Source organism: Toxoplasma gondii, chromosome VIII (genome assembly GCF_000006565.2).
Source record: "Toxoplasma gondii ME49 chromosome VIII, whole genome shotgun sequence".
NCBI classification, from domain to species: Eukaryota; Apicomplexa; class Conoidasida; order Eucoccidiorida; family Sarcocystidae; genus Toxoplasma; species Toxoplasma gondii.
In genome coordinates, this window is record NC_031476.1 from 4,116,550 (window position 1) to 4,141,976 (window position 25,427).

The 25,427-nt window shown below is 49.6% G+C and overlaps 5 protein-coding genes and 1 non-coding gene across 6 annotated transcripts; 3 read left to right on the forward strand and 3 right to left on the reverse strand.

Moving 5' to 3' along the window:
- Position 1: 1 nt before the first annotated feature.
- On the forward strand, positions 2–1,115 carry TGME49_272265 (hypothetical protein; the record flags this gene model as incomplete). The annotated part of the gene is made up of 2 exons (XM_018781651.1): positions 2–686; positions 1,066–1,115. 2 exons carry the CDS (start codon positions 2–4, stop codon positions 1,113–1,115), a joined length of 735 nt encoding a protein of 244 aa, XP_018636687.1.
- Positions 1,116–2,279: 1,164 nt separating this feature from the next.
- Positions 2,280–7,146, reverse strand: TGME49_272260 (Dpy-30 motif protein; the record flags this gene model as incomplete). Its single annotated transcript, XM_018781650.1, has 5 exons — positions 2,280–4,406; positions 4,690–5,055; positions 5,559–5,858; positions 6,386–6,493; positions 6,838–7,146. 5 exons carry the CDS (start codon positions 7,144–7,146, stop codon positions 2,280–2,282), a joined length of 3,210 nt encoding a protein of 1,069 aa, XP_018636686.1.
- A 2,069-nt stretch (positions 7,147–9,215) lies between these two features.
- TGME49_272240 (Toxoplasma gondii family D protein) lies at positions 9,216–11,870 on the forward strand. Its single transcript, XM_002365816.1, has one exon. It carries the CDS (start codon positions 9,343–9,345, stop codon positions 11,245–11,247), a length of 1,905 nt encoding a protein of 634 aa, XP_002365857.1. The 5' UTR covers positions 9,216–9,342; the 3' UTR covers positions 11,248–11,870.
- A 150-nt stretch (positions 11,871–12,020) lies between these two features.
- TGME49_272230 (heat shock protein hslv, putative) lies at positions 12,021–15,347 on the reverse strand (the record flags this gene model as incomplete). The annotated part of the gene is made up of 7 exons (XM_002365815.1): positions 12,021–12,163; positions 12,587–12,664; positions 12,991–13,105; positions 13,443–13,513; positions 13,939–14,065; positions 14,651–14,689; positions 14,904–15,347. 7 exons carry the CDS (start codon positions 15,345–15,347, stop codon positions 12,021–12,023), a joined length of 1,017 nt encoding a protein of 338 aa, XP_002365856.1.
- Positions 15,348–17,201: 1,854 nt separating this feature from the next.
- TGME49_272220 lies at positions 17,202–17,273 on the forward strand. The gene has a single exon. It is a non-coding gene; the product is annotated as a tRNA-Gln (tRNA).
- Positions 17,274–17,603: 330 nt separating this feature from the next.
- On the reverse strand, positions 17,604–23,138 carry TGME49_272210 (hypothetical protein; the record flags this gene model as incomplete). The annotated part of the gene is made up of 7 exons (XM_018781649.1): positions 17,604–18,134; positions 18,361–18,444; positions 18,803–19,276; positions 19,483–19,585; positions 20,248–20,318; positions 20,846–21,309; positions 22,025–23,138. The coding sequence occupies 7 exons, from the start codon at positions 23,136–23,138 to the stop codon at positions 17,604–17,606; spliced, it is 2,841 nt and encodes a 946-aa protein (XP_018636685.1).
- Between the last annotated feature and the right edge of the window lie 2,289 nt (positions 23,139–25,427).

The window sequence follows — 25,427 nt, forward strand, 5'->3', positions numbered from 1 at the left end:
GATGTCTTTTTCTGTCCCGCCCACGTCAACCTCCGACAGAGTAGCTCTTTCTGACAAACCAGATCCATATTTTGTTTTGAATCCCGATATGTTTGACGACGCAGCTCTATGGACAGCACCTCGGCTTCAGAGCCTCTGTGAGGTTCTGGGTTTGGACCCTGGCGCCCACTCTTTTTCAAGAAGAGGGAGGCGAGGAAGAAGCCGAGAGGAGCTTGTTCGGTGTCTGAGGGATTTCCATAGGAATCGGTGGTACGTTGACAGGCGTCGAGGGGCGAAAAATAGCACGCTAACAGGAACGAAGGCTCGGCCCGAAGAGTCTCAGGAAGGCAGCAACTTCTTCCTTGTACCCGTTGACTTTGTAGACATCCCTCGGGAATGTGTGAAAGTCTTTGAAGGAGGCACAACGGACGCCGGAGGGGCAAAGAGGTCCAGATCTATTCTGAAGTATTCGTGTTCCTCGAGGCATCCACGCTCTGACAACAGTAGTCCTCGAAGCATCTCCAAGACCACATATATTACAAGCAAAGCAGGAGAAACGAAAGAGTGGCAAAGAACCCGAAAGCGAAAACGGAGTGCTGTCGACGCGGCGAAGGATGACACGGAAAAACTACCATCTAACAAAAGAATCCGATTCAGCGCATTCAACAACGTCCAGCTTATTGACCCGAGACCCGATGAAACTGAAAGTAAGTCCAAGATTGTGTGTTTGATCCGGTTCGGATACGAATCTAATGAACGCCGTCAAAGAAACAGGAGCGTCGTCTGAAGTGCTTATTGCAACACTGGCGGTGAAGTCGTTTACACAATGACTGAAACTATGGACAGTTTTATGCAGGTGGACAAATCTAATCATCCGAATCAGCAACGGATTTTGCGCGTGAGCATCCAGGAGAGACGGTAGCAGGCTACAGAGCATATATGCGTATAGAGTGTTGGATGATTAGACAAATCGATACGAATGTAAAAAGATAGATATCTGGAAACGTAGCTATATTTGCAAACCATGAATGATCTGTTTCATGACGTGTTACTGGATCCGGATGTAATATTGTGTGTTTTTTGTAGGCACTGAATGGGGTTTCAAGTTGCCGTTCGGCTGCGCGAAGAGAGAATGAAAGTTAAGTGTAATTGGTCCTATTCTTCTGAATATTTATGACTGGATATGAAGTTCTGGCTTTGCTACCTTTCCTGTTCCTTGACCGCAGAAAATCAGTTGTCTGCTCATTTATGTAATAATTTGTGGAACCGTTCCGTGAATGTGACTCCATATTTGTGAAGAAGTAACACTCGAAACAGGGTTATGAGTACGGTCGCGGCAGCAGGTTCACATGGAGACTACTTCTACAAAGACCTGTATACGGAGGCTAGTTTCTGCTTGCCTACATAGAGTGTATGTATGCTGGATATTAATGTTGCCCGTCGCAAATCAACGTTCTTTGAAGCAGTTTCCCCACTTGGGTCAAAATGCCTTTAAATATAGAATTTGAGGCTACGTCACTGTGTAGGATTACCCTTTCAAGGGAAAAAAGTGTATCAGGTGGGGCCATTGAGGCTTGCACGCTCAGAGGCAGAAAAAACTATTACCATGCGCATCATCTGTTCCTCGTTTTGTCAGACTCCTCATGGATGGGAAACGTAAACAGAAAACACAGTGGTGTTGGCCTTCAGAATATGAACAATGAGAGCGGGAAAAGTTTGCATCCATAACGACGATGGAACAGAGAAGCCGACTGGGTCAAGAGATAACACGAGAAGAACAACAAAAACCAGAACAGGCAGGCGAAAGCGAGGTCATCGACTGGAAGGGATAGATTGAATCACTGGTTTCTCGACATCACTTGAATCTCGAAGAAACGACAACAGCGAACTGCTTTTGGAACATGAATAAATTCGCCGGCTTTCACAATTAGAAGTGGGGCAAATGGTTTGTTCAGCTGGCAGTCTCTCGATGCTTAACAACGGTCGCCCATGCATAATACACCACTCCCTAGAGCGGACACAGCACTATCCATAATTTACTTTTTGCAAAGTGAAAGAGAGGTCTCTGACACCATATGCCACGCAAAGACCAAGTTGCCCCGAAGGGGATTTCATAGTGTTGAAATTATCTTGTATACGTTTCAGGTACTCTCACGGTCACGCCCAGGCCACGAGCTTTCGGATGTTTAGGTAACACTATAGAATAAAGCAGATCCCGCTGTGGTACGTGCTAGGAAATGGCGAGGCCACAAGGTCACCAAGTCTGTTTGTAGCCAAGAGGCCTCTGTTAACGCCGACCTTTAACGCATTTGCATTTTTTTAAGTGTGCCAGCCGTACTTTCGCTTGTACCAGTGGTGACATGTGGCGAACTTGAGGGCAAAGACGATCCACTACTTTCATTCCGTATCAGCAACGGCTTCATCTCTCGAGCACTGGCTGATGGGGTCGCAGCTATCGAAGCGAAGAGGGGGAAAGTCGCAGGATTGTTGAGCCCCCTCTGTCTCTCCATTCTGTTGAAACATTTTGCATGGCGAAGAAGGTAAAATGCTATCCAAGACACGGGGTCATCAGGTCTATCTCTTGTGACAGATTCGATTGCTGGAAGGAGAACGGGGATGACTGTAGCCTTTAGGTAATCCCGTGTCGGTAAAGCCTTGATTTCATCGGAACGAAGAGATACAAACGGATCGAGGAAGGTCAGAAACCGTCGTTGTTGTAGCTCGTCTTGTCCACAACAATGTGTGGCCGTCTCCCCCGGTAAACTGGTCATCGAAACAGGACGTCTATTATCAGCGTGTGGGTTAACACTGCTGGGATGATGGGGACGCTCCTCTTTGTTCGCTGTTGACCCATCTGGGTTCTTCTGTTTCGCTGAGAAGTTCGAAAAGTCACTACTCACATTTCCTGCGTTCCAAAGGGTCACAGACTTCCACCGCGTTTGTAGGATTTGGGAGCCGGGCGATAGAAGTCGAAGACGCCGGGCAAGTGTCACTTGTACCAGGTTACATAAATAGTCGAGATTTGCAATCAAGCTGCACGGCTCAGGCATGACAACTGAGTAAACAGGATCTACGACTAAATACGCGCTTAATTTCTTTTCCTTTGCCAGTAAAGACTTCTCGGGACTCTGTTCGGCCTCCAAAACGCCGTAACTGCATCGATTCATTTTTGTCCTCCCATTTGCGTCTGAGCGCGACCCAGATGCCTCAGCGACGCGACAGTGTCTTTGTAAGTTGTGCTGTTGTCTTTCGCGTCTTTTGGACTCGTGAGAGAAGCCGGAAGCGTTAGCGTCAGAAGACGGTGTCGGTGCTTTATCCGTCGCTAAAGAGTCAAACAGTACAGTACCATGTACAACTTCGAGTACGGAGAGAGTAGAAACATATGACAAGCCGTCTGAGACTGACAGTACAGAAGGCGAACCAATGCAGACATTGTGAAGCGTGAGGTCGGCGGGATCTACCAGAACAGGAAGCGGCGTCAGCGGGGCTGAAAGTGAGAAGCTGCAGCAGGAAGGGGGAGATAAGCTAGTCGCAGTCTCGTCATCAGGAGAAAACGTTCCTCCCCCATGTAGAGAGTACGGACAACTCGATGGTTTGGTACTCATTTCTACATCGCCTGTCGCGGTGCCGGAAGCTGAAAAAACATTCCCCCACGTCTGCTCCGGCGGCGTTGCTTTTTCTGTGGCCACGCAACCCGACGCTGCCGACGAAGAATCATATTGAACTGTGTCCTCTTTCGGCTGGTCTTCGACTCCTTCTTCCCATAGCGCGGGTGGCTGAGGTGCTGAGCTCTTTGATGACTTTGGAAGGCAGGAGGTGCCACGATCGCCAACGGTGGCTTCCGGATAGCCGCGCGCAGAGGACAAACTGTCTGATGCGCCAGCCTGTTCTGGCCCACCATAGGAACTCAAGCAGACAGGTGCGTCGATAGGGAAGGAAGAAACGTTTGTTTTTGACCCAGAGAAATCTCCATTTAGACCAAGAGTGGGGGCGCCACCAAACGAAGGACCAGCTTCGAATGCCGGGGGAGTACCGAAGCACAAGCATATGACGTTGTGGCGTTTTAGCATGTCGTGAGTGATGGCTGTGTAAATCTCTTGAATTCCCTCGTACTGAGTATCCGAGCCTGGAAAATTAAGTCTCCACACCGGATATTCACCGGGTTTGTAGGCACACTGTGGCCGGTTCCTGTGCAGTGCATTTGATTTCACAGTATCGCTGCCTCCCAAAGTGTTGCTACATAACCCGTCGGTGCTGTCGCCTTCCTGCGGTGGACCTTCCTCGACGCAGTGAGAAGCAGAACAGGAAGAAACCCGGGAAGGTCCCGGTTGCGGCGTGGTACCCCTGGCGTCTGTAAGGGAGAGCGAGCCGATCTGACAGTCTGAAATACGGAGGTCTCTGGATCTTTTTCGCCCGTCCAGAAACACCTAATCGAAGAAGGAACAGAAGCATAGAGATGAGAGAGGAGGAAGCACCTTAGCAGACAGAAACGTACAACTTCCACGGAACCACGTATAACATCGACACCTATGGAGATGAGCAAATGCGACCCCCTCCCAGGAAAGGATGGGCTGTGTCTATTGACGTGCACTGTGTCACAGGGAGAGGAATCGATACGACAACCACATCACAAAAAAAAGGTGTGAGAAGGGAAAGAGTTGCAAGACGGTAAAGTGAAAGGAGCGCATCTGCACGCCCGAGAGCACGTACCTGCTTCGTTCGGTTCTCGCCGTTGAAGGCAGGATGATTCCCTTCACATAAGTCATTGATTTCTCGCACGAGGCTGCGGATGTGTTCACCATTGGCGTGGTCCCTTGTATAGAATACAAGCCTAAAATCCACCTTTTCCCTAATCATTCTGAATAAAGTGTGGAACCACTGCGGCATCGTATACCAATATCCGCTGTTCAGCCTTGCCGTATGCGCGGCTGCTACCCCCTCAGCCAAACCCGGAGTTGAGGGATCGCCCTTCGAAATGGTGGAGGCATTTTCCGCTCGACTTGCATGCGCGGTTCTAAAAGCAGGAGGAGAAGCGCCAACAGAAGAATCCCGCACCAAACTGTCGCCGCCAGATCCCTGCAGAGGCACAGTTCCAGCAGGGATCGTGTTTTGGCTTCTTGTTGTATATCCACATGAAGACAACCCTTGCGATATCCGAAGGTAACCACAACCAGTGATCGCTGTCGTGTGCGTGTCGCTGTTACCAGAATACGCCAAAGAAGCATAACCACGTTCGTTTATGTCCCCATACAGCTTGAATCAGCTATCGCTCAGTATGTTTTTGCAACCAGTCACGCGTCTAGCAAAGTGGTTGTCTTTCGATACACGAATAACCTGGTATTCGTCTACGTATCTTGTTTCCTCTGTACCCAGTATTGGTCGTCGTTATTCGTTTCTCATGAATTCGCCGGCGTCTGTGTAACCTATAGTCTATATTCCTTCACCCCCCTCTCAAGTTAAAATTGTATGCATATACATCGTATGCTCATGAGCAGCAACCAACTGTCGTTATTTAGAGACGAACGCCTACTCCACACGTCTCCAGTAAAACTTCTCGATATGTGTGACACGAAACTTACTTGCCCGTCGATTGAGGTATTTAGAGGCTTCAAAATTTCTCCTGCGTCGGGAATCTCGCATCCGAGTCCAAGGCGCACCGTAAGGGGTAGTGCCATTCGCTTCATGAGCTGAGTGTGAACGCCATTCAAAACCTCGGGTTTAGCATCACCGAACTTGCTTTCTTTCAGGCAATCTCTGTCGGTGTTTCCTTCAACACAAGCTTCCAGCTGATTCTTTTTTCTTCTGTATTTCTGCTGTAGCTTGTTCTTCGTCTCCAGCTGACCGAATGATTGAAGAGCTCTGCGGATGTTTTCACAAACCTGAGCGTACAAAAACGCCTGCCGCAGACGTCTGTCGGCCAACGTTTGTTCCCTCAACGCTGCAACCGATAACGCAAAGAAACACTGTACATCGTTTCTGAATACCAGTTGTCAGAGGATTTAAGTTGAATGAAAGTATCAGTCAATAGATCCAGTGCTTGCAGTGGAGGCCGTTATAGCTGCGTAACAGTCACACAGAGCCTATGGGAGAAAGTCAGTTTCTTCAGAGCATATTCGGGGACACTGGACGTCCACGTTGTGAGTGACAGAGGTTATAATATGGCCAGATCGGTAGGAATGTTTATAGCAGAGGGATAAGTGAAAAAAGCAGCTGAGTGACACAAGTGTGAATTTTAGTATCATGTGGTTTCCAGATATGTGTTGTCAAACAACAAGCACCACAAAGCTTCGTTGCTTGATCCAGTGTGGTACAGTACCGTTCTAGATACCGGAAGCATGTACAGAGCCCCCAAGCCTCGTAAGGTGGGAACTGTTCGGCCATTATCACGGAATTGAAGTAAACGTACTACAGGATTGCCAGGCTCCGCTGCGGTATTTCGTGTCCGAAGAAACTGTCCGAAAGTAATGAGGCTATCATCTCCAAAAGGTGGCTCGCAGGATGGAGTCTCGCTGACCTGAGGAGGATTAACACGAAGAGGAAACCGTTATCTCTTTCTTTGCTTCCTGGTTGGCACGACACACACCTATTACAACGCTGCACCCAGTTTTCGGCCCGACCTACTCTGCCTCCGGTAAGTATGTCTCGCTTTTTTGCATAATGCTCGGGATCAAAAGGTACAGAATTCGTATTAGACGGAGTCTATTTGTATTCGATGTTGAGGCGGACGTGTATCTTCGCTATGACTCATGCAAGTTGGTGTTGTGTTGTGTGTGTGTGAAGAAATCTCATTCGCCTTGACTTCCTAATTGAATCTTGGCTGAGGTATGGGTTCACGCCTCAAAATCTAATAGTACTCACTGGGACCCATTTTCCTGTTTCTGCGTCCAGCGTCCCCCACATAAATTCGGCCAGGAGATGTGAAGCAAAGTCTTTGGCAGAACAGGCTTGAATTGCAGGAACTTCCTTCCTTTCTGTCGCCGCATCTGCCTGTCCTTGCGTCGAGAAACGTGTAGAAAGAACAACAGCATTGTCCGCATCGATATGGAAAATCAAGAGAGAGTTTTGTTCGGCAGACACAGCAGAGAAAGCATTATTGCCTTTATCTGGGCCACCATCAGAACGCGACCCATTGGCCAGTTCTGAAGAGCCCGAGTGAGTGCTGTTCATCGTTGTTGGCAGAGCAGTTCGTGTTCTGACTTCCTTGAAGTGGTTGCTGAGACTTCTGCTGCTTCGTTCTCTTGAACAAATATCTCCTCGGATCAGCTCAACTATCCCAACATGGATCAAAGTTGCACAACCAACGAAAACACAAATGCCTGTCTCCTCCCGACACGGACTGTATGCCAAGTCAACAAGATTGTTACAAATAAGCGGCTCATGACGAGACTTGCATGGGTGTTCAACAGCATACGCATATACGTTGCGACTTTATTTGTATGGATGACTACTTAAATTCTTGATCAATTTCCCAAAGCGATTCGAGTTTCCAAAAACTGTCAGGGAAGATTATCGTTTCACTTCAGGGACAGGCCTGGACCTGAAGGTGACCTTAAAGCTTTCTTCCATCGCATCTATTATTTTTATGATGGTATCAAGTAAGCAATAATATCTGCACAGGCCGAGCAGTGTACAACAACCAGAGCAACAATTTTCAAGATCAAGGATGTGCGCGAATTGCTGTTCACACAGCACCGACACAGGGCTCCCGCATCGATCCAGTCTGACCCTTCAACAAAGACGACTGGTCTGCATTTGCCGTTTATCTGCGAATATTTGCATTTGTTATCGAAGTTCGTCTCCGATGTGAACGGTTCGCGAAAGCTTTCGACAGCATTTCCGGGGCTGATGAGCGTTGAGGGGTCGCGTAAATAGCATGCAAATGGACGACTAATTCTTTCACTTACTGAAGACAGCGAACTACACACTAATATAATACGAGGAGCTACGCCAAAAGTAGCCATACAGACAGCAGCACGAGGCATGAAAGCGGAAATGCCACCACAGAGAGGGTTCAATGGCGTTACGAGTTTGAGCAAGATCCTCATGATCGCGACTAAAGCGACGATCACTCACCAGCCAAGCAATTCGAGGGATTTTGCCGTAATCTCGTCTTTCCACTTTCAACACATTAACGAGGTTTCGCGGTCATCAACCGTTTTAGGAATCCCAGTCAAAAGACTCGTCGATGTCGGAATTCATGAACGTAAAACGTGTAGCGCAAGCAGCTGGAACTCGCACTTTTTGCAATTTCATCCGTCACGAGACTCCGCGGAAATCTAGCATCAGAGCAACAACGTATGGAGATGCATGACGGAACCACACCATCACTGTTTTTTGACAGTCTGGTAGACAACACGACAGCACGGGCGTGTTGCCCCCCGCGTACTAACGCGCATCCGGTGATGCAGTTGAGAGGATGACGCCGTCCTCACGCGTCCCCCAGCCTCATACTCCAGCTTATTGATCTACGTGGACATGACATTTTCTGCTATGACAGAAAGGAAATACATCCTGATACTTGTCCAGGTCGCCTTCCACTTAAAGGAAATTTTCTCGCATGAATTCACCGAAGTCACGAAATTCGAGCAACTCGTAAAGTATTGACTTCAGATCATCGGAACACGTCAAACGACACTACGAGAGGAAACATCCTTCAGGCTACATTTGAAACCATATGCCCCCTTGTCTCACCGATGTGGATACTACAATAAAACGAGTCCCCTCCGTCTACAGGAACACTGTACGTCATCAATCTGGTGTTGGCTGAAATCTGCACGCGCATCATTGGATGGGAAACTGCTACGTCACGGCGTTGAGAACTGCTGTGTCTACAAACGGATGGTGTGCTTCGCTACTATTCTTTGGTTCGTCAGTGGTAGGTACGGAAAAAAATGCTCTCATGAAACCTCGTATGTCGCTGCCGAAAACTCCTACCCACCTTCTGATGAACTGTGGCGGCCAGCAACGAACAGACTGAATGCAAATGGTTATTCCAGACCGTTTGTTGGACTGACACGTCACATAACGCAAAGCAGAATCGCACATGCGTTCCGGGGTTCGCAGACGGCATTTACACGGTTTTTACTCTGAAGAGTACTGTCGAGCTACGATACTATCCTTACAGCTTGTTGATCCTTGGTCGCATACGGGCATCGGCGGAGGGTCGTATCAGCGCGGCCTCGAGAGCACCGCTCTCACTCGGAGAGATATGCTCGGCCCGCAACTTAATCGGCGAAGCGTCAGTTCTGTGACTCTTTGCTCTTGTCTATCCGTCTCCTGGATTCTTGGCATAAAACGTGGCAAGGGAAAAGCTTGTTCGCCACCATCTACGTCTTCCGTTTCGCTACCTCACACGACAGCATCATGAAGCTTGTAGCTGCTGTCGCAGTCCCAGGACTGACAGTTTTCGCCCTTGGTATTCCTTTCCTTCAAGAAGTTACTGCCGGGCCCACGAGACGCGGGCAAACACTCCAGCAACGTGCGTCGGCATTCACAGCTCGAGCATCAGATCGTTACGAAGGTGGCGGGCACTACAATCAACATGGCAATTCCCAATATTTCCAGTATGAAGGGGCTCAGGACCAGTATTCCCCAAAATACCATGGCGGCAAGAAAGGCGGGTACACAACAACGACAACCGTACCCCCACTTCCAGTTCAGATCGTCACGGAGTGTTTCCAAGTCCCATACAGTATCAACAAGACCTGCTACAAAGACGAGATTGTGAGTAGTCCGTACGATTGTCCTTCAGCGGGTTCTCAGGAGGTCTGTCGAGCTGTCCAGCAGGAAACGCCGGACACCTGCTATCGCATTGTCCCACGAGAGGTTCAGTATGAGTGTCCAAAGGCACAGAATCAGAGACTGTGTTCCCAGATGCCCGTTACCATTGCAAAAACATGCAAGAAGACAAAGAGGGAAAAAGTCCTGAGTAGCTGCCCGAAAACGCTCGTCATGCCCGAATGTGAGGTTCAATCCCGTGCTGTTCCGGATACTTGTTACGAGTCAAAGGCTGTCACTGAGGAGTACGAGTGTTGGGGGACGGAGGCGGCTATGGAATGCGACGTTGAAATGCATGAATATGAAGCGGAGTGCACACGAGAAGTGCAAGTCCCTGTCCCATACGACTACAACGAGACTGTTGCCGAAAAACAGTGTTCGAAGAAAATGCATACAAAGAAAGGTGTGTGCATGAAGACGATTCTGGAAGAGGAGCAGTATCCGTGCCCTGAGACAAAGTGGGAAAAAAGATGTACGCCGACATCCAAGGTGGTTCAGGAGCCTTGTCAGAAGCCGATTGTCGCCCAGGAAACGTACGACTGCAGTGAAACCCGCATGGAACATGTTTCGAAGACGTGTTCCCGCCGGGTTCCAAGGAAGACCGCCGTTGAGCGTTGTGGTGCCCCGCAACCGAAGAAGTATGAACACCATCCAACAAGCAAGAAACTCCGTCGTTTGGGGCCGCAAAAGAAAGGAAGTTTATGTCAGACTGTAGAAATGATCACTGAGGAGATTGAAACTTACCCCTGTACGGAGGAGGTCGCTGTGGTCGTCCCGAAAGTTTGTTCGCGAGACGTGACTCGCCAAGTTACTCAAATGTGCAACCGACAGGTTCCCGACGAGAGCTGCGGTATGGAATCTGTGTCTGTCCCGAAGATGTGCTCTCGACAAGTTTCGAAGAACGTAGAGGTTCCGTGCAACAGCCAGAAGGAGGAGGAAGTCTGCAACGACGTTCCGCGTCATGTAACGAAAAAAGGATATCGATTTGAGACGAAAATAGAGACCTACCCGTGCCCGAAGCAGGAGTTCGCCGAGCGCTGCTATGAAGTCAAGCGCCCTAGAAGGAATGTCTGCCAAGCTACGATATTCGAAACGGAAGCGAAAGCATGCAGCCGCCAAGAATTTCAAGAGGTATGCCACGACAAAGAACAGTTAGTTTCCCAACCGTGTTTGGAAGAGCAGGAGACACAAATAGACATCCCCTGCCACGACCACACAACGGAGGAGAAGTGCGTCAATGTCCCCATATATACAATGGGCCTCTGTTCGACGGTTATCGAAGAGGTCGAGGAGTATCCTTGTTCGAAAACCGAACCCGCTATTCAATGCCAAAATATGCCCACCGAACGGCTGGGGACCTGCTTCCGCGACTCAACTCAAACTGTGCCGTACGACTGCTATGAGAAGGCATACGAAGAAAAATGCGTCGAACTCCCCGTCACTCAGCCTCCGGCGCCGCAGCCTCACAAGAAGAAGCCCGCGAAAAAGTGATGCGTGATAGAGGAGATTCTGTTGCTTGCGAAGATTCTACGCGTATAGTGGCATGTATCGCGATCTGCACTCTTCAGCGTGGGCGGGCGAGTAGGGAGAAGTCACAAGGTGAGCCACGTTCCTTGCTCTCCAGTCTGCCTCGTAGAAGGCCGGTGTGAATGTGGTTTTTTTCACTGGATTGCTACCTCAAACCAAACACTCTTTCTAATCAATTTCTTAGACAGACTGCCAGCGTGGCCGCGTCTCCATTAACGCTCCATTTGTCCCCGACGCTCTAGTTCCACGTCAGCGTTCATCAACGAGACTACCAAATATAGAGGGATTCAGGATCACGTTTTCAACCCATCTGCCCCTTTCTGCCCTTGCGCGAAGAGACAAAGACCAGCCAAAGCAACCAGACGCGTTGAATGCACCGTTCGGTGTGCCGATCAAAAGCGATGTAGCTCCGTATGCAGCAAAACGACACGGCAACTGAGGTCTTGTCAAAGCCACCTGGTGCCGGTTATTGAAAAAGCAAAGAAGTCACACGTTCCAGATGTATGTACACGGTTAACCGTTGTTCACTGTTCATGCTCAATTGTATATATTAATAACAGTGCTCACATTTTAAATTGTAGTTCTGTACAAAAATACATTCCTGCAGCCAGCGAAAAAAACTACACGCCGGCACGCTCACTTTTAAACACCTTCCACATAAGCGTGTGCCCATATATTAGCCGCATTCTTGGTTGGAGGGCGTTCTTTTCAGAACGCTGTGAGGTGTTTGCATCGTTTTACGGCGACGTTTGCGCGCTGCTTGAATCTGAAATCTGCCGGACGTCCGTCGAGACTGGACTGGACTGAGGTGTCTCCATGGGTTTCGCTTCGTTTTCCAAAACCTCGAAAATCACTCGGTCGTTCGTGTGGCAACACATACCTGAAGGGAAAAACGCCGAAGCACGAACAAGTTATCAGTTTGTTTATAGCTGGGTACGGTGGTTTGCTGGCTCTGCCGACCCTCTGACGTGATATAATTCCACGAACTAGTATTCTACACAGGCTGTATCGCCATCGCCACATTGTAAGTAGATATTGCTTCTCTACAAATGATCCGCGATGCAGAGGAGTAAATCCGCAGATGCCTACATGGTTTCAGAACCAGTGCGTCCTTGTTTCTCTCACGAGAGCATACGCCAAGGGTCACCCGTCAACTACATGCAGCGAAGGTGTAAATGCTCAGGGGCAAGGAAATATCTCAGCGAAGAAATCTCAAGGTTGTGACCGCTCTTGTGTGAAACATACGGATAGTGCAGTGTCAGTATGAGGGGAGAACTCTCTCTATTGCAGCTGTCTTCCTCACTTGCAGCAATTGCCATCGATCGTTTGCAGATCTCATGGGCGCTGAGACCATCGATATCATACAGAGCTCTTGCGGCCGCTGCACAAAAGAACCATTGAGTTTCAAAAGCCAGCACGACCGAAAGTTGCATGATTATCCAGTCTATACGGCGCCGCCAACAGAGACGTGTATACGTTTCCGCATGCAAATACAAGATAAACAGAGGGCTGTACATGCATGTGCAGGGGAAAGCGGCTTGGCAGAGTCCATCCAATGTCCATACGCGCACATCCTGTTTTAGGAAGTAATTACGATTACGCGTGCGCCCTCAGAAAACGTTTTTAGACAAGTTCTTTTCAGACTGGGGACAAGGCGTCATTTGGAATGGATTCGAATTCAACTGTCGGATCTTCAACTTGTCTTACCAACTGCGTAAGGTCCTCCGGAGCCCACACCAAGAATTCCATCGTGAGATTCCAGAACATCTCCGACTCCACTAACTTCCAAAGACATTTTTTTATCCGCCACGATGAGCACCGCCTGAGCACACCCTCGTCTCAAGAAAAAGAAGAGTATACAAACATAATGGCAAACCGACAAGCGCATCTACATGTATACACACTCGTGTACATACTGGCGCGAGTGTGGAGCTTCGCGCATGTAGATCTATAGGCCTCAGTCTCTCCTTTTTGTCTCCGATTTGCCCGGTGTGCAGGACTACAATCAGAAAGTGCTCATGCACCCCAGAACGCCCTCGATGAGCAGCTCCTACAAGAAAAAGTTGGAAGGGAAGCAGGTGTTCCATCTTTGTCGATGAAACTAGAAACAATTCGACCTGTTTGACCTTCTCGTTTCTCCAATTCGGCATTCTGCCTACCTCCAGATGGCGCAAGTAGCGATCAGTTCGCCACTGCTTCGCAAGCTCCACACACGACCGCAGCAGCTGGCCTGAAAACAGAGAAGACCTGCGGAAATTCCAGAAACCATCTGCCATGTCCGTCGTCCCGAAATGACGGGAGTGAGTAGCTGTCGAGACAAGAGTGAACAAACGCTCTTCTCTAGATACACACTTCAATCGGCAAAGCGTGCGACACTCGATCCGGTCCTGTGGCCCTGCTCCCAAACAACAAAAAGCAGCACGCAGTCTCATCCCCATGAACCCTATAATCGTCAACGAGTTTTTCAAGCAGTGTATGTAAAGCATCAGTATATACGCCTCTGCTACCGGAAATGTTATATATATATATATATATATATATATATATATAATGGGTGTAGGCAGGCATGTCTAAAGGAGAAAAGAACTGTCATGGCTTCCGATGAGGTGGCCGCCTGAGAAAAATTGGTTCCACTGTTCATTTTCTGTCGCTGACCCGGATACTCTTCGAGTTTTGCTTCCAATTTTTCTAAAAGGGTGAAACAATCCGCCGTTGCTCCAGCGAAGCCGCAAACGACGCCATCTTGCAGACGCCGGACCTTCCTGGCGTTTGGCTTGACGATCTGCAGATCCAGATGCGGAGAGGAAGACTCCACTTCTTTGCAGACGTGACTTTCATAAGTGCATGCAAAGCGCGACAGACGAACAACCATGTAACGAAACGACCTCTACGTATCTGTTGGCACCTGTTACCCCGCGTCTGTTGCCTCAAACGCAAGTAGACACTCCCGATTCAAAGAGGTTTGCTGCTCGACATTCCGATGGTGGTCCATCTGCGATCCTTGTGTTTTCATTCTCATTGCCGGCGTTGTCCGCATGACATGGCAGTTCCTTCGTACCAGCCGACACTAGGGACTGGGTCGCACTAGCACCGGAACCCTCAGCGAGAAGAAGCATTTCTTTGAGGCGATGGCACGCGAGAGTTGGATGGAGGTCATCACCTCTCCTTCTTTGGCAGCAATGCAGTGGGGAACAACAGGGCAACCGTGAGAAACACAAAACCGTTTTACACAGTTTTCTCTCTGGCATAGAGTGGCAAAGAAGAGACCGTGCAACGATACAGAAATGGAGTCGCTTGGCAGCGAATCGACAGAGAACAGTGAAAACTTTCAGCCTCGAGAAAAAGCACGTGGTCGCACGCGACTCACCATCTGTCCCTGAGAAACCATTCCGTCGCCGGCAACGCACTGCAAAAGACACAGTCACAAATGCCAAGGAAAATGTTTCGTTTCTGTGTGGGAAACACAGACTGGGTTTTCAGGGGAAGTTGCTTGAACGGGCACCGCCACGGCCGAGCTTCTGGTCTGGGTCCGTGTCGGCCCTCAGTCTGTCAGGTCTCTTCTCTCCGTTTTCCTTTTCCTTCATCCTTCCTTGAAGCGGCTTCCTCCCTATTTCTCTCACCACTTGGTCTCCCTTTCGAACGCAGAGAATCGTTGTCGCGTGACGAGGCGGAACGAAAGGGGAAGCGGTGAACCTCGATCTGTCGAAACCAGCGCAGTGCTCGACACCTCCCGCTGCAGGCGCCCCGTAGGTGTAGAGGCGCCTGGTGCCGGAGAAACGAGAAGGACTCTGAGACAAAGACGGTGCAGCAAACGGAAACTTTGAGGAAGCGGAGAAAAAACGCCTGGCAGACGAAGATGAGGAAGAGTCGCCAACAACTGCCCGGTTGCACACGGCTCGGCCGTTCTGAAAGCTGAAAGGAGTCTGCGGGGAAGCTGAGTAATTTCGTTTTGAACAGCACGCGGATGAAAGCATCCACGTCGCTCCTCGCGACCTTCCAGGAAAGGCACTAGAGCAGAGGGGGCCATCTAGGCGGAAACGGCGAAAAGCAGCGCAAACTGCCATTTGGGCGAGTAGGCTAAATCGGAGGAATAAGTCACACAAACCATACAGGGCGCCGGGGAGAGAACGCCCGACGCAGACACTTGAAAAGTGGACCGGGAGGAGTCGGCAAAGAAGACAGAGGACAAAGATTCAGCGCGACAAGGTGGGGAATGGACGTTATGACTGAGAAAGCGGGAAGAGAGTGACGTCCAGAACAGGAAACAACGACGGAGAAAAGTCAGCAGTGGAGAGACCGAGGGAAGAGTTACGGATTTCACTTTGCCGGACCTGGGACAAACAAAAACAATGAAAGCTCGAACGACCTTTTCATTTCAATAAAAGTTGTGCCGGTGCTAAGCATGCATGCGTGAACAAGCTCTTAACAAATGCGAAGCGAAGAAACGCAAGCTTTGTTTTCCTTCGGGTCGCTTGTCTCAGTTTGGTCAGCAGCGGACATGTGTGGTTGTAATTTGGCCATCTGCACATACATTTTCACGCAATAGCATGCGTTTCAAATAGTCTAGGGAAAAGCGGGTCACTGCCCGTCGAAAGCTAAACATGAACAGTGAAGGAGGTTCTCTGGTCTCAAGCTTTTGCGCCTGGAACTCAACAGGTAACAGATAGGGCAGGTGCAACAGTCAGGTCAAAAGCTGAGACGCTAGAGAATCGGAGGAGATGCTAGCGATTCGGACAAGAGAAGCCAAAGACGTATTAATGTTGGGCAGAAAACAAAGGTTTTTCATACAAAGAGCGAGTATTGTTGGAAGGGATCTCGAAATTGTGCATACTTCTAAGCGCACATTGGTTCTATTGAGGAATCCGCTTGCATGCGGCAAAGGCGTTTCGAGCCGGAAATCACTCTGTCTTACGGAGAAAGAAAGTAGTAGCTCCTTTCTATCTGGTTTCTTAGGCAGAGCAGCCATGCTTTACGGTTTTCTAGCAAGCAGAACTCGCTTTGCAGTTTACTTATTTTTCCCTGCCACTGTTGCACGGGGGTTCTGTAGTATCCCGCCTGAACGGTTATGCAGCGAGATACTACAGGCACGCCTACGAAGCAGTAAAGAAATCGATGGAATGTTGTCCAGGCTGACTTGACGAAAATTACAGTGCACAGCAGCAACTGGCTGAACTGGGTTGGCATTTGCCGTGTATGCGTAGAAAACAGGGAATGAGCTTGAAAGGAAGCCAATGCAAAGCAAATCCACAAGCATCGACGTGTCCTTTTGTACTTAAGGATGTACTTACTTGTAAATAATGTATGGACACACGTACAATATAAACATCTATGAGGGAATGCGCCGATCAGATAATGAACGGGGTAAGGTTTTTCCCGCGCCCGCTAGGATAGATCGAGAAAAATGTGTGCCTCAATTTGAATGTCTTCTCGTGAGCTGGAGCTTTCGTTCCTCTCAGGTGAAACTCCCTCCTTTCTTTAAGATCTGCACTATCCAAGAAAATCCAAGAGACTTTCAGCAATCTTCCATCTTCTCAATGTTCAGAAATCACCTGAGATCTCTGGAGTCTCTGTGCCACAAGTGTAGTGGCGGATTGCTATGTTGTAGAAGTTGCTGAAGAAGTGTTGAACGTCAGAAACCGCCCTTTCTCAGATTGTTCGGAGAAGTCACTTTCAATCCATCTCTGCTGTATATGATACATTTTCTGTACATATCGTACAGGCTGCATAAAACGCGTCTCTCCGTAAGAGTATCGTGGCGCCCGCTAAGGGGTGTTCGTACCATAGGTGTTTTCTCTCATCAAGCCAAACATGACCTCGTTGGAAAGGCGCAGTTTTGCCTCGCCTTTCCACAAAAATGAACTTTGCGTTGGGAATGAGACGCCTACAGCGCAGGCGCCACATCCAAAAGGCTCACTGTCGGTTCTATGGTGTAGCGGTTAGCACTGCGGACTCTGAATCCGCCGACCTGGGTTCAAATCCCAGTAGGACCTCTTTCGTCTCGTTCCTCACAAATATGAATTTTGCGCAGGCACGTGCAAATTTAAAACAAAGAAGGGCTGATATGTCAAAAAGATAGCCTCATCACGGGTATGTGCGTCGAGCGGGGCCCATGTTCTCAGCGGTTTTTTCGTCTTGAATCTCAACGGGAAAGAACCGGCTAACGAACAGTTGATCAGTTTTAAACAAGCGGAAATACTGACACAAGGCCGCGGGGTATCCGACGGCTAGACGACCCGATACACAAGGTATATATACACATGCATATGCCTCTGAAGCGTATGCTCGTACAAATGTAGACGCATATCGGCACGGACCCCTCCTTAGTCGAGTTGGGTCTTCCCAGGTTCCGGATCGTGGTCGTCCCTCAATTTGTCGGGGGTTGTTCTTCTGCGTCCCGCTGCTGGTTTCTTTTCAATCCAGCCTTCTGCAACAAGCTGCTGTCGCCGCATCCCAAGGGGGACAAACTCCTCCGGTCTCTGCTGACCATACCAAAGACTACTGACCGGGAGAAGGTTTTTCAACGCCGCTCTGTCTGCATGCACTCCACTCCTGCGCGGCACCGTCAGATAGCATTGTGCTTGTTTCGCCGTTTCAGAAGGTGCCGTGTTCGTGTTTGACTCATGAGACTCGCTTACAGGAAAGTTTTCGTCGCCACAAGCTGAAGCAACTTTCAAGTTTTCGCCGGTGGTGAGTGACTCATGCATACAGGTGGGAGAGGGAGAACTGCGCTGAAGGTGCGCCAGTTCTGCAACAGAGAAAAACTTCTGTTTGCAGTACACGGCGATGCAAGTGCGACCGTAGGCACGATTCCTGAGACCAACGAGCGCAGCTGAAGACGCCTCGCTTCTAATCTGAAAGTGGCACAGACAACAGTGGACGGACCATCAAATCCCACAGTAGACACAAGCAAACGCCTTCACGGGGCAAACATGTGAGAACCGTGAGAGGCAGGCTGGGCATGCGTCGGCACCGGAAAAACCTGTCTGGTGTCAGTGAAAGCAGCCTCTTTTGTTCTTGCACTTTTCTGAAGGCAGTTGATTTCGTTTCGAAGGAGAGGTCATTTTCACGGTACCTTACCAGGTACGGCAGACAGCCGATCTCTTTTGGGTACTCCACTACAATAACAGCGTCGTCGCCAACGATGCAGCAGTCAAGCAGAAGCTGCAAACAGAATACTCACCAGACGAGAGGGCGTGGAAAACACGAAATGTGCACTTGCCATCAAAAGGGGAACACGTCGCATCACATGTTTTGGGGTGTCATGTACACCCACAGCCAGTTAAAGTGTGCGTCGGTAAAGAGCGGTAGCCAGAAGACCTCCGACGGCCTGCAAAAAACCCAGAGGTTTTGGTCTGTTTCACATGTGGTCACAAACGTCAAGCATGCTTCTTATGGAAGTGCCAGCCGGGATGTTATCCTGAGTGCTGCATTTCAAGTTCTGGCATTTGAATACGTGGAAGGGGGCTTTCCTCCGTATCGCCAACTCGGATCGTCGAACGCGACAACCACTATGGCTCACCTGGATTAGATCCTTATACACGACCTTGGTGTATGGCGGACAGAGGAACACCAAGCCGTACGTGTGCTCCCTTCCGAATTCTTTCTCGGTTATAAGAGCCTCGTTCACCAGTCTTTCTAATAAACGCCCACTAGACGTAGACCCCACTTCCGCTAAGACTCTTGGTTCATGCTCAGGTTGCGTGAGTGCGTCTCGCGAAACTCCATCGCCCAGTTCCACGTGTGAGTCTGAATCGGACTTCGACGAGGAACTTGACAAACCTTGTGAAGTACGCAGGTTTTCAAGCAGAGTCTGTGCTTCCAATACTCTTTCTTTGCAGAGCTTTCGAATCGTTCGCATCACTCGCGTTTGGTCCACTAGCTGATTCGGAAGACGCATGTAGCGTTCAGGGACCAGAAGGAGCTCTTCAACAGACGCCCGGACGATGTACGAGCGCTCTGCGACTCCACAATACTGCATATTCACTGTGGCGGCCTAAAAATGGGGGAAAAGAGAAATCTTGCCAGAAACTGAGATGATGAGTAGTGGAAAGGGAGAGGGCATGTGGCCATTAAACATAAAAGAACTCGAATCTCCCAAAAAGTCGACAGACACGCGTGAATAGTTCTCCTGGATGTGTTGGACGGGTGGTCGGTCTGCACTCAGAAACAGAAAGATACACTTTTTTGTCCAGTTCTTACCTCACAGCTATCCAAGCTAGAATCGGTCAGAAGAGCCCACTGTGCTCCCCGAGAGAACGCCTCGACGCTCAAAGCCCCACTGCCACTGAAAAGGTCCAGAACCCTACAGGTCAAACCAGCAGATCAACGAATACCGTCCGCATGTCGGCCTGGCCAATCCCAGGAATGCATTGGACAGAAACATCCCGTTCCTAAAGAAATTTCGCCTTTCCAAAACAAACCCCGAACGGTCGAAGCGTCATAAAACAACGTCGCTTATGAACGGTTAGGCTACCAGTCTTGCCGGTTTGGATGAGGTCGGCCTGACCCGTTTGCGGTACATTAGTTATATCGGTGCCCTTGTGTGTTCCGCCTTGTATGCAGTGGATAACAGACAATAGCATGCGCCGATTTTTGATTTTACTCATTGCTTCGCCACCTATGACAACCTCTTGCTGCAGCGGTGCTGGACGATCGCGTTACCCCCGGCCCCCGTATTCGCACCATGCCCGGCTCAGGGAAATTCGTCAGTTACGCTCTAGAGTGCCAACAAAGTCATTAGACAGTTCTTTACTGACACTCAACGTCTTGAATCTGGGATTGAATGCAGCGGAATTTAGCGGCCTTTGCGATCAACTGACAACCGGAACAGGGGGGAACGAACGCGGTTCAGCGGAGCCGCTAGGTGTCGTCGTTCACCGTTTCCTTTGCACTTTTTAGAAGTCCTTGACCTGACAAGTATCCGAAAAACTTGGGCAAAACCTACAAGACGATTTCAAGACCTACCTTAGCTGCTGCTCGCCGACACAGCCCAAGACACCCATTCTCTGAAGCATGGAAAACAGCGCTTCCTTCACCTGAACAGGCCAGACACGTTTAGTTGTCAAAAAGCAGACACGCACCACGGATCAAGCGAACAGCTGCATGCACGGCGAATAATATCGCTATGCTAAACATTCAGTATCTGAATTCACCATCTAAAGGCATGTTGAAGCGCTGAATCCCTAGTGCGTGTTTCGTCCCTCGTCAGACATAAACGCCGGCCTTCGAGCTCGAGCTTTCACAAACCGACCTGAATTCATGTGTTTTTGTCGTGTATATAAATGTAGTAGTGTTGCTCAAGCTCCCAATTTCTAGTTAGCTCACTGCGTACTTAGGATCAGACCAAAAGAGTTCACTAGTTGTACTAGGAAATAGGAGATCGCGTTAGTTCTTGAAAAAAGGACTTGCGACCGACCAGAAAAGATCGGTAAAAAGATACCGTACCCTCCATACAAAGCAAGCGTGAAGCGAAAAGGGGCTTGGTTTGCGACACAGTTCACTGAGTTTTTTCACAAAGCAAACGCCGGGGACACACTTCAGGACGATGTTCTGTTTTTCTCACCTTTGCCATCATGGGTCGGACATCGCCTCTACGAGGCATCATGAGGCGCCGGCCACCCAAGCGGCCGCCAACGACATGCAAACGTCCCCACCCCCCATCGGGGACAGGAATCTGAGCAGGCCCAACGGGCACAGGTTGATAGGCAGGCGCATTCGCTCCCTGGGCTCGGATCCGTGCATCTTGCAAAGCTGCAACCAGTGCAGGGGAGACGGCCGAGTGTGTTGAGACGCTAGCCAGCATCTCCAGGTCCGTTGGAGCTTTCAGGAAAGTACTGTTGGCGATCGATTCGCTTGATGGATCCTCTCTAGGCAGCGATGAGGCTGACGCGCTCTGCGGGAGATCTGTTGCCTTCTTCGTGTAACCAACTGTCCACGGAGACCTGTCAAGAAAGGGGTTCGTCTGTTGCGAAGGCGGCTGCCGAGTCGTCATCAGCTTTTGATGGACGTGCAGCAGAGATGTGAGGCCTTCTCACAGGAACAAAAAAATGTGAAACGAGAGACTGGACGCTCTCCAGAGGACAGTACGTTTTCCTTTGTGGCAGTGAGTTCGATGAGAAACGACCACGCCCACATAAGTCAAGCCTAGTGAACTGGTTCGTAATAATGCCGTCAATCTGCGCTTCTAAGTTGGTCCTCGATTATATATGTTGGACGCTAACTTCCACTGTTCGGAGCTAGGTGGAAACCTGTCTGGCAAACGCGCAGCCGTGGCAGAGAAAGAAGGCTCTTCATGTGAGAGGGAAAGAAGCTGCAGCGCTCTGCCTTCATTTCGCATGTCATCTGGATTTAATGGAGAGAAGCATGAGAGCATACCACAGGGTAGTAGAGTCTGCGATAAGAGCAGAGAGAACGCATTCTTGTGGCACACAGTTGGGCGCAACAGTCTGTTTAACCTGCCGACAAACCTCCCAAAAGAAACTAAACGTTACCTGGAGTGGCGTCAGACAGAGAAGCCAGAAAAGCGAAGGCCACTCACGCGTGCGATGAGCCATTGGAACGATCTTGCGACAAAGAAACACATCTCTTATGACTGTATGTGAATGGCATAATTTCAATCAAGCATGCCAATTTTAGGTTTTCCATGAAGTCCATCTGAAAGTGATACTAGTACACCGGACACTCTACAAATTGATAAGACGGTCAAGTCTGTCCTTTCGCGGTGCAGTGAACGTGTGCGTACCTGAACTTAGCCGCGGTGGTTTTTCCTTCATCGCCATGTTCGCTTTCGCTGTCGGGAGGTTTCCTCGTCTTTTGGAAACAAAGCCATCGAGATCCTGGTCGGGCACTTGCCCTCTCGCCTTCCAAGCGCGCCTCCGCCGTCTTGGCTTCTCGTTCTCCTTCTGTACCTCCGGTTGCCATCCCTTCCCTTGCTCGGACCTTTCTGGTTCTCCTGCTCTTGCCCGGTGTACTACGAGGCTCTTTCCTGTCCACAGCGTCGACGACGCCCGGCTAAATGAGGGCCAACCAGGGCCGCAGTGCTTGACTTCAAGTCTGTGTCGATGAACATCAGTTTTTTCGTGCAGAGGGGCCCAACACAGAGGGTCGAGGAAAAGCATTTTCTGCGGCGAAGACTGTTGGTGCTTCAAATGGGAAATGCTGCAGTGGAAAGCAGGCAAGACACGGCCGGACGCATGCTGTGGAGCGAAATCTAAACGGCCTCGCACAAACGTTCGCGGAAAGGCACAAGCTGCGGCGAGACGCGTTCCGTTGTCAGGAACGCAGTAATTCGGGTGGACCTCCAGAGAATAAAAATCAACTGCGTTGACAAACCGGCAAGGATAGTCTGTGGTTTCGTGTCGCGCGAACTTGCCGCATAGTGGAGGACTGTGTAGGGGAAAGTTTCGGCTGTGGGCGCCTTTTGTGACCAGATTGTCGATATGCTCTCTACGGCATTCAGGGGTAGAATTGCCGTCGCCTTTTTCAGGGGAAAACCCAGGACAGAAAGTCCAAAAACACGAGTGCTCCGGGTTTTTCCGCGAGCTCTTTCCCGCTGTAAGAAACGGGTTCCTCGCTGGCGGGCAGAATGAATTCAAGTTTGTGCTGTCGCCAAATTTCGGCCGCGATAACGAGCCGGCAGCTCGGCAGGCAGCAGCTTCTCTACGGGACGGGTACGAAAGAGTGGGCAAAAGCACTCTCTTTTGAAGGATGGTGGCGGTAGCACCTAGGAGAGGTGTATAAATATCGGCCTGAGGAGAAAAAAGCGCTTTAAAGGCGACAAGAATAAAGAAGACAACGAGGCAGTGTAAGAGGGGCGGAAGCGGTGAACTGCCACGCGAGACCGGAAATCCCTTCATGGTGATCGATCAGCCGACCCTCACCGATGGTTGGGTGTGCTACATCGATTGAGTAAAAACCAAGAAATGGGTTGTTTGCACGTCATTGGTCAAGCAGCGATCAAGCCCAGCAGGCGACAGGAAAACGACGAGAAATTTTGCGGCGGAGACAGAAGCTGGGCAACGGGGACGGTGACACAGAGAGGGGCGGCGACGGCAGCACGGAAACACCACTTTGGGGAATTTTCCGTTGAAAAAATAGACTGTAAAACGAAGGGATGGGGGACGGCTCCCCCGGTGGAGGAGAGACACTGGTTGAGAGAGACCTGCTTCTGTTCAGGACGATGATGGAGTCTGAGAAAGAATGGACGAACGCTGCAAAGTTACACGTCACACTCCTTACCAGCCATCCCAAATGTTGTCAAGTTACACAACATGGAGACTTGGAGCGTGTTGTCACCACAAATTTGTTTCAAACGCCCCATCTAAAACCAAACGGTTAGAAGCTCCGGCACTCAACTAGCATTGGGGCTTCTAATCGGGATCGACAGGGCACATTTCTGAAAAAGGGAAACAAACGGACGCGCGGCTCGACATTCCCTACAGCGAAACATAAGAAGGGAGGTGGGATCCGAATTTAAAACTGACACCAAGAAATCAATATAATTTCAGGAAAAAGACAAACGGAGAAACGCTCCCCGTACGCGTATAGCCAGAAGCAGCATCTGTCTTGTAGTGTGCTGCCATGTCGATGTGCAGAACTGGCTGCTTCTAGGATTTGTACACGAGGCATTCGACGAATTTTTTCTTTAAAAAGCCGGTATCGTAGGGCAGAAACAAAACGCTGTACCCACAGAAGAACGCTATTACCATTGGTAGGAAAACTAACGCGAATATATTCGGGCATCTTGTGTTTCCCACCTTCTGTTGCTTCCCGTTACGCTGCTACCCCAGGGGTACTCACCAAAAATGTCTCTGCATCTACACCTGTGGAAGCGGTAATTGTATCTTGCTTCGTCTTGGGCTTCAAAAACATCGAGCTTGTCACATGATAGGCATTGGCTGTCTCGACGAATCGCGCCTCGCTGGCAAATGATTCGGTAGGTGAGGGTGAACGAAAGAAGCGAAGTTTATAGCACGCGCACTCAAGGCTGCAGTGATTCCTCTGGATCCTAGAGAGACCTGGACAAAGGCGTTCACCAGTCCTGACAATCAACTGTCGCTTGGAAACCTAGTAAAATGCCAGGTTCAGGTCTGACCTCGTCCAACCGCAAGTGCTTAAGAAATATAACAACACTTACATCATCCATGCAGTGCCTAGAAAACCGTTTGTCTGTTCGAAGCAAAAGTATCAGATCTCTTCCATGCACAAGAACTACTTTGTGTAAGTCCCAGTTGGTCTGCAACGGAAATTACCCGTCGAAGAGCCAGTACCGAGAACATTACTTCTTCCCACACCAGAGGACATCAAGGAAACACTCTCGATATAGGTGGCTTTCGTTGCAGCTCGCTTACTACCTGCAACTGATTGGCAAATGTTCGATCAGAGGACTGCGTCTGAGAACCAAGCGGAATACAAGTTGGAACTGCCTCTTGGGCGCTTCGTCAAAATAGGAACGGCTCTTTTGCCATAACGTGTTAGTTTATTTGCTGGAGTTTAGCAGTCATTGGCGATAAGATTCGCCATCGAATAGCCGTTTCACTGACGAAATTATGTGACGTTACTCACCAGTTCCTCTGCTGGTTTTCGTTGCGGATTGTGCACGAGAGGTGCTTTTCTCCAGCTTGTGTTATTTCCACCCGAGGACGGGAACCAAGGCAACAACTCTTTGAAATTGCCCATGCCCTGAGAAGGGAAGTATCTTTGTGTACACGCAGGTGCCAGGTCTTTGCCATGTAGCCGTATTCCTCCCTATCGGACCTCTATGTGACAGGGCCGTTGTGTGCTTGCGAACAGGCGTACTCGGCAGAACTGGGGCACTGGCATTACGCAAGTCTCTAAGCCAACTGAAAATGAGTGTTGCCTCTACCAGGCACATATCTGCTGTTGTGGGGCAGTACTTTCCTTTCTAGTCAAGTGGAGGAGGCAGTTTTGCGTATCCAAGAGGTCTGTAGGAATGTTCTTTGTGACCAAGCTTCGACGCATTCTACATATGTGCGGTACGTCCCTGCTGTCTAGCGGTTTGTTACAGAAGGTCCCGCATTTCTCTTAGACAACAAAAGCAAAACTGATTCCCTTTGCTTAAATCACTTCGTTTCACGTAAGGGTCCTCCGGAACACACTCTAGGCATCACAAGCTGATTACAATA